This window comes from Mandrillus leucophaeus, unplaced genomic scaffold (genome assembly GCF_000951045.1).
Source record: "Mandrillus leucophaeus isolate KB7577 unplaced genomic scaffold, Mleu.le_1.0 Scaffold71, whole genome shotgun sequence".
In the NCBI taxonomy this organism is placed as follows: Eukaryota; Metazoa; Chordata; class Mammalia; order Primates; family Cercopithecidae; genus Mandrillus; species Mandrillus leucophaeus.
The window spans coordinates 2,646,721-2,655,407 of record NW_012107697.1 but is presented as its reverse complement, the minus strand read 5'-3'; the positions used below and the strand labels follow the sequence as shown (position 1 = coordinate 2,655,407).

General features: G+C 54.3%; 1 protein-coding gene across 1 annotated transcript in view; it reads left to right on the top strand.

The window, feature by feature from the left end:
• The window catches only part of PVRL1 (poliovirus receptor-related 1 (herpesvirus entry mediator C)), a 96,894-nt gene that overhangs the window by 86,641 nt on the left and 1,566 nt on the right, over nucleotides 1-8,687 (top strand). Inside the window, exon 6 of the mRNA XM_011964956.1 lies at nucleotides 8,330-8,477. Coding sequence (XP_011820346.1) covers nucleotides 8,330-8,477 — 148 coding nt within the window. The remainder of the gene's footprint in view (nucleotides 1-8,329; nucleotides 8,478-8,687) is intronic.

Here is an 8,687-nt window from a genome sequence, read left to right as displayed (position 1 = left end):
CCACCATCACCACCACTATCACCACCACCACCACCATCACCACCATCACCACCACCATCACCACCACCACCATCACCACCACCATCACCATCATCATCACCACCATCACCACCACTATCACCACCACCACCACCACCATCACCACCACCACCACCACCACCATCACCACCACCACCACCACTGCACCAGTACCATCACATCACCACCATCACCCCACCCTGACCCTATTCATATTATTTCTGGGTGCCGCTCAGTGCCAGGCTCTCATGTGCTTACCTCACTTATTTCTACCCTTTCTCCCCTTTTTTTTTGAGACGATGTCTCACTCTGTCACCCAGGCTGGACTTCAGTGGCACAATCTCAGCTCACTGCAGCCTCCACCTCCTGGGTTCTAGTGATTCTCCTGTCTCGGCCTCTGAGTAGCTGGGATTACAGGCGCCCACCACCACGCTTGGTTAATTTTTTGTATTTTTAGCAGAGATGGGGTTTCTCCATGTTGGCCAGACAGGTCTCAGACTACCAACCTCAGGTGATCCACCTACCTCATCCTCCCAAAGTGCTGGGATTACAGGCGTGAGCCACCGTGCCCAGCCGCCTTTCTCCCTTTTACAGAAAACTAAGGTTCAACACAGTTAAGGTCACACTGCTAGAGAGGGGAGAATCCAGTCATGACTTTCCCACTGCACTTTGTGCTTTTGCAGATTTGGTGCTTCTTTTTTTTCCCCATTAAGGAAGGTCTTTGTGAGAAGCAGATAGGGAGGAAAGAGTTAGAAACTGGCAGAGAGGGAAGAGGGAACCCAGAGGGGATGGGAGGGCTGGGTGTGTGACATATCAGTCACCCCCTCCAAGAGGACTGGGGGTCAGGTCCCTGCATGGCAGGGTCCCTAACAGGGAGATAGTCCCTCTCCCCTCAGGAATGTGCGTGAAATCCCAGTAACTCTCTCCAGCTGGGCCTGAGCTTGGAGGGGGTTCAGAGTCGGCCTTGCTCAGGTTCCTTCTTCCTCCTAATGACAACTCAAGGTGTGGAGGGCAGGGAGTGGTGGGGCGGGGTGCTGGTGACATTGGAGATAGCATTCCAGATAGAGGGAACATCATAGGTGAAGTGGGAAGTGACAGTCCTCAACCCTTCCCAAAGGGGGTCACGGACACACACACACACACGCATGCACGCGCAAGCTCTGGTCCCTAATCCTGAGGCCTGCACAGGCCTAGACCAGTTGGGGGTGTGTGGCCCATGGATCGTGATGGTGAAGGGACTAAGGAAAGCTGAGAGCAGGGACGAGAGAGGCCAAGAGGCAGGATGAGAGCAGCGGTGCGCGTCCCGGCTGCTTGGCAGGTCTGCCTCAGCAGCAGGCGTGTCCCTGCCCTCAGAAACCAATGCTCACTAGGCACCAACTGTCCACAGACACCACGCTTTAACATGCAGTATTACCTCACTCATGGCCGACAACAGTCCTGCTGTTATTTCATTTCACAGATGAAAACGTTGAGGCTCAAAGGGTTTGAGTGACTTGTTCAATATTAGACAGCTAAGAAGGTGGCCAGCTCAACCTTGAGCTATCTTCCTCTGCAGATAAACTGAGAGATGGAGGCAGTGTGGGGCATAAAAATGGCCCCAGGCACTGCACTGAGAATGAGGATGCCTGGGTACACCCCTTACCTCCCTCATCAGTGAGCTGTGTGACCCTGAGCATTTCACCAACCTTCTCTGAGCTCCAGTTACCATCTGTCAACAGAGGCAAAGGGGTGGGGGCATCAAATAAAATAATGTAAGTAAAAGCACATGAAACCTATAATTGATATTATGATCATGTGACCACAGGTTTAACTCAGCCCAGAGAGCCAGCACAGGTGAAGCAGCGACAATTCCACGGAGTAGGGGGGGATACCAACATCATCACCGTCACCATCAGCAGCAACTTCATCCATTTCCATTTATTGAATAGCTAATAGCAAAAATAGCAACCATGTATTACATATTGACATGTGCCAGGCACTGAACTAAGCACTTTATGTCTGCTCCAGGGAGATGGGCTGGAAGTCGAGCAAGGGAGGAAAGAGGGCAGGACTGCAGAGCCCAGGGCCTCCAGGCTCCATCCAGGAGGTCTGAAGAAGGGGACTTCAAGATGACCTCCACCCGAGTTCAGAACCAGAGCAAATTCTCTGTGGCCAAGGACAAAAGGCTTTTTGCACTGAGGGGCCCAACAGAACAGACACAAGGCTGAAATACAACCCAGTCCAGGCTAGAGGGAGTGACCAAGAGCCCAACCCAAGGAAAAGGCTGGATGCAGGGGCCTCCCAGCAGCTCCAGTGCAGAGCCAGCCCAGAGCCACCTCAGGCTGTAGACAAGAGGGTTAAGCCTCCTAGCCCTATAGCCTAAGAGGAGGAGAGGACAGAGGCCTGGCTGAGTCTGAGCCAAGGAAAGAACTCTGTGACTTCTTCAGTTTTGAGTCTCTAGGTGGGTTCCCTCACCACCCTGGATCAGAGGAAAGCACTTGAAAGATCCCCCTCCTGTATGAGCTTAACTGAGGAGGAGACGGGTATGTCCCCTCCTGAGCAAGGGGAGGGGAGATTCCCACAACATGCACGTGTGGCAGTGCAGCAGCCAGCCCAGCTTGCAGTTCTGGGAAGATGCAGTGGAAATGAGATGTGTAGACGGAGACAGAGAAAGCTGGAAACACCCAGCAAGGCACGTGTGGGACAAAACGTGGGCCTGGCTGGCCTTGGGGGACAGGCTGAGGAAGTTAGCCTGGATGCTAAGGTTACAGGAGTACAGGGATAGCCACTGTTGTTCCCTGAGCATGAAGGGTGTGCCAGAAGTCCTGATGGTCTGCAAGGCCCCCTGGCTCCAGCCTGTGAAGTCAGAAGCTTCCTGTCCCTGTGGATGGGGTCCTGGGTTCTCACAGTTGGGTTTCAACGTAACAATGACCTTCAGATAAGACCTGGAGCCCTCCCAGCAGGGAGACTGCTGGAGTCTGCCCCAGACCCTCTGAGAACAGGAGGGTTATCCATGATGCCTTGCCTCCAGCCCTTGCCTCTCTGGTCACTGGGGGAAGGTCAGTCCGACACACGTGGGCTGGAGACATGGCCAGGCAGACTCAGCCACTGGATGGGCCCTGGGTGGTAAAATCAGCCCTTCCTCCAGTCAATATGACCTCCAGGCACCAAGTCCAAACACCCAGCCTGCTCTGAGCTCCTGGCTCCCCACAAACACCTGCGTGGCTTGCATCAGAGGAGACAAGCAGAGGGCAGACCAACCCAGGACAGCTTCAGGGGCAGAAGTGCCAAGTGGCTGCCCTGGGGAGCTCTGGGGGAGGTGAGTCCAGGAGGGCCCTGGTCAGTCCAGTTCATGAGAAAGGTAGTGTCCCTGTCTGCAGGACGAGGTGGCATTACCTAATATTATCTAATGTCACCTATTCGAAATCTAAACCTCTGGGCATGCTCTGCCCGCTCCTCTCAGCCTCCCAATTCCTTGTCTTTCTCCCTGTGCAACCCATTTCCCAGCCATATCCAATACTTGGAATGTCCCTCATATACCCCACATTTCACACACATCCCCCAGTAGCACTCCTCACTCTGCCTGCAATGTTCTTCTTGCGGTGAACTCCTACTATGCTATCAAAACCCTGCTCAGAAGGCCCTCTTCTCTGTGGGAAGAGACCTCTCTTGCAGCATGAATCACAAAATAGCGTACTTATTTGTGTGCATGTATGCCTCCTCCATTAGTCAGGGGGCAAGCCCCTCACACCCGGCACAATGACTGGCACATAGAGGTGTGAGGCACACGTTTGTCTAACTGAAGGAGGAACAACGGGTAGGGCAAGGGAGCATGCTGTGAAGCTAGATGTCTGGGCTCGCTTCCCGCCCTGAGGGAAGCCTGGGGTGCAGGAACACTGACATCTGGCTGAGAGGTGGGTGGTCGGGAGAAGCAGGTGAAGATTGCTGGCTACTTGGGTGTGACCCGAAGCTCCTCGGGCTTCCCGACCACGAGGCGTCAGTGAATGGGTAGAGCTGCTCCTGGAAGAGCAAAGAAGCCCCGAGAGCACGCGGCCTGCAGCCCCCAGAACGAACCCGTCTGTGTTTCCTCCTAACCGTGGATTTCACTGTCTCAGTCTGAGGGACAGGTAAACCACATGTGCTGTCACCATGTGACAGGTGAGAGAACTGAGGCCCAGGGAGTGTCACTGGTGTGGCCCCCAGAGGCCATCCTTGCAGCCTGAGCCAGGACTGAGCGCGGGCTCTCCCAGAGAAGCATTGAGAGGAGCCCTGGCCCTGATGACTAACAGGACGAAGAGAGACTTCACTGGTCAACGGGACCCAAGTCCAGCTGTGGCCCTAGCTGTGGGACCTGGACAGCTGACTTGACCGCTCTGCCCTTTTGCAGTACAGCAAGAGGCACATAGTCAACCTCCCAGGATCATTGCAAGGACAGGGTCCAGACCGGAGCCTGGCGCGCAGTAAGTGCTCCCTGGAGGCGCCCCCCTCCCATACTGATTCCAGCTCTCCCGGGCCTCACACTCCAGCCCTGGCCCAGGCCCTTCTCACAGCCAGACCCGGCTGCCTGCAGGTGATTGGGCCTGCCCTCAAGCCTGCAGAGCTGGGAGCCAGGGAACCGATTTGTCACGGTGTAACCAGAGAATGTCTGGGGGCTCAATGCCAGGGTTCCAGCTGGGGCCAGCACCCGGCCCCTTCCTCACAGCTGTCAAGGGGAGGCTCAGAGACAAAGCAACCAGGGCCCCCCTATTCAGGGAGGGGGTAGGCAGGGCTGTGTCTGATAAGGGATGAAAGGGGGGGATGGCAGGCCCATGCCAAGTGAGGGATGAGGAATACTAAGACCCTACAACCTGAGGCAGGGAGAGCAGCACACAGGTGCGGATCCCAGTACCCTCAGCCACTGACTACCTGGATGATCCTGAACAAATTACTTAACCTCTCTGAGCTTTATCTTGCTCATCAGGGACAATATTATCTCATTTTGCGGCTCAATATGTAGGATCAAATATGCCCCAAATCAGCAAAGGCACCTGGCACAGTGCCTTGCATGCCAGAGACTTTAGGCCAATTTCTCCTCCTTGGATTTCCCTTTTCTTATCCCCATGTCTCATTTTCTCTTCACTAGTATTTCTTCCACCAGGGCAGGACCCTCCAGGTGGATCAGGCAAGGCCCACGGTGACAATGGAAGTTGCACTCATATGTTGAGAGGGTGGGACAGGGAGAGAGGGTAATTTGGAGGGAAAGAAATCAGAGTTATCCACTGTGGCCCTGGCATGTGTGAGGCCTTGCCCACTGCATCCCGCCCCATTTAGCCTTTGGTTTTCCTAATGCCCACACGAGCGCATTCACAGACTCACTCGTTACATAGTCAGTCTTCTGTATCCATGGGTTCTGCATCCATAGAGTCAACCAACTACAGATCAAAAATACTCAGAAAAAAAGAAAATGGATAGTAGTGTCTGTACTGAATATGTATACCTTTTTCTTGTTGTTATTCCTAAATAATACAGTATTACAACCATTTACACAGCATTTACATTGTACCAGGTAATCTAGAGTTGATTTAAAGTATATGGGAGGATGTGTATAAGTTATAGGCAAATACTACACCATTTTATATAAGGGACTTGAGCATGCTTGGATTTTGGTGTTCGCCAGGGGTCCTGGATCCAGTCCTCCAGAGATACCGAGGGATGGCTGTGTTTTTGTATTCACCGTAAGGATGATGAAGGGCCCTCACAGAGACAGCTGCCTCCCTCTCTTGGCAAAGTGGCTGCAGAGTCCATGAGGGGGTGATGGGTGAAAGCCTCTGAGAGAAGTTCCCTGGAGGCAGGGCGTAGGGGCTGAAATCCCAGCCTTTTGTCCTGAACCTGTCCCTCCCTCCCGCTTGGATCCCATGTCAAGCTGTCAACCATGGGGCCAACCATGGTAGAAGAGAAATCCGAACTCTGTGCGCCAGACAGGGTATGTGTTCATTTCCCTACTGCTCCCCCTCCCACCCTAGCCCTCTGGAAATGCCAGCCTGCCTCAGCTGTGCTGAGAAGAAAAGGGGATCTAGGTCTGGGTTGTGTCCAGGGAAACCGAATTGGTAGCATCCAGCATGGAGGTGACCAGACTCAAGGTGAGAGCTCCCCCTAGTGGAAGGTGAGATTCCAGAGGCCCAGTGGACCCTCTCCCAGAACTGCCCACTACATATTCATTCCGTCAGGCCTTCATTCATTCACCGCACTTACTGAGCACTTCTGCATACCAGGCACTGTGCAGGGCTGGGGAGACAAGTCAGACGTGCAGTCACAGTCTGTAGAAAAGAGACTGAAAGAGGCCGGGCTCACGCCTGTAATCGCAGCACTTTGGGAGGCCGAGGCAGGCAGATCACGAGGTCAGGAGATCGAGACCATCCTGGCTAACACGGTGAAACCCCGTCTCTATTAAAAACACAAAAACAAAATTAGCCGGGTGCGGTGGGGGGGTGCCTGTAGTCCCAGCTACTGGGGAGGCTGAGGCAGGAGAATGGCATGAACCCGGGAGGCAGAGCTTGCAGTGAGCCGAGATGGCGCCACTGTACTCCAGCCTGGGTGACTGAGCGAGACTCTGTCTCAAAAAAAAAAAAAAGAAAGAAAGAAAGAAAAGAAAAGAGACTGAAAGAGAGTTCAGGGGAAGTCCAGAGGAGGACCCCCATTCCGGTGGAGGAAGCAGGGAGGGCTCTCTAGAGGAAGCATATCCAGCTTAAACCTGCAGGACGGATTGGCCTGGCAAAGAAGGGGGAGGAAAGAGAGACCCTGGTAGACAGAGTGGCTCCTACTAGCACCCGAGCATGAGAGGAAGCAGGGGCACCCTGTCCAGGAGCTGCAAGAGGTCCAGGCTGGGGGCGGCATGGCGTTTCCTCCAGGGACCAGGTCGTGAAAGGCCTCAGCCCTAAGATGCTTTGATAAAGGCCACAAACCCTTGGAGGATTTTAAGTAGGGAGGTGGCCTGATCTGATTTGTAGTTTAGAACGATCACTCTGGAGCCAAGCACGGTGGCTCCTGCTTGTAATCCTAGCACTTTAGGAGGCTGAGGTGGAAGGATCCCTTGAGCTCAGGAGCTTGAGACCAGCCTGGGCAACACAGGAAACTGCCTTCCCAAGGTGGCCACAGCCACCAGCTGTGGAAGGATGGATGCTGGGGCCAGCGCCTTTGCAGAGAAGCCAGAGAGGGGTTGCAAATTTACTGGGAGCAAGATATCCCCTCCTTCAGGGCACTGGAATGGAGCAGAGAGAAGAGGAGAGAGACAGAGAGAGAGAGAGAGAGAAAAAAAAAAGGGGACTTGTCAATTCCACTTTAGGAAAATTGGCTGCATGATGTTTATTGCAAACTGCAATTTGGCATTTCTATTCAGGTGCTCCCCGTATTTAATTATATGTAATATGGTTGTGGGGAGGAAGGAGAGAAAGAAGTACATAAGTATGTGATTTTCTCCTTAGTCCCTACCCCCCACTCCATGCTGGGGTTGTAAAGGTCAGAGGTGAGAAATCAAGCCCAGCAGAAGGAGGAACTGGAAGGGCCAGCTGTGGCTTCACAGCCAAGCCTGGACCGCTGAGAAGCCGCATGTGCCCCTGGCCACAGGGTCAGTCTCTGCAGCCTTCTGGGCTTCAGGGACAGACCAGTGACTCCAGTTCAGACTGCGAAATACCTCAACAAGCCCAGCAATCCTCTGGGTCCATGGCCAGGTGGGTCCAGAAGGTGGGCTCAGTCCCTCACCTTAGACCACAGCCCTCTGGGCTTTTCACCTATCTGTATTGAAGAGGTTTGGTTTCCTGGGAGGCACCCCCAAGTGCCCCTTCTTCATCAACCCTCCCAGTTCCTGCCTTTCCCTCCTGATCTGCACTCTCTCTCCTGAGCTGGGAGGGCGAGGCACCAATTAGTTCATTTGCTTGTTTAATTGCATAGGGAGGGGAAAGAAATTAAACTCCTCAACAGGAATCTTCCCTGCAGGGCCAGAAATGGAATGATGGGGTGGGGAACCCCATCTCAGCACCCCTGCCTGCCCAGGAGGTACCCCCACCCTCACTCTACCTCCAGGATCTCAGGATCAGATCTCAGGATCAGAACAGGGTCTGGGGTCGCAGGGTCTGCAGGGTCTGGGTTCACAGGGTCATAGGGAACTACAGGAGGAGGCTCCGCCCCACACTCACTGGGAGCCCCTCCTAGAACTGGAGCACCATGGGTCGGGGGAGCTGGGGGTGGAGTGTCAAGGCAGAGTACTGCCTCAGGGTCTGACTCTCTCACATCTCTGACTCTTCTCGGCTCACTTGAGTTTCTCTCTCTAATTCTCTTCCCTGTCTTTTGTTTCCAGAAAAGCCCCGCCCCCAGAGGGGTCTGGGAAGTACAGCCAGGCTCCTGGGGGGCACCGTGGCTGTGTTCCTCATCCTAGGTGTGGTGCTCACTGTCTTCTTCCTGTACAACCGGCAGCAGAAGAGCCCACCAGAGACGGACGGGGCCGGGTGAGCCAGGCAGGACTCTGCCCACTAAACTCTCGCTGGTCTGCTCCCCACCACCCTGGGAGCCCCAGACTTAAAGCACCTAAACTTGTGAAAGCTCAGGCCCTTTCTAGGGCCTCCCCACCCTGGGGCACGAGGAACTAACCCTTTGGCAGGAAGAGGTGACCCTCCTGAGTGACGATTGCTGTGTGCCAGGCACCGCCCCAGCTCAGA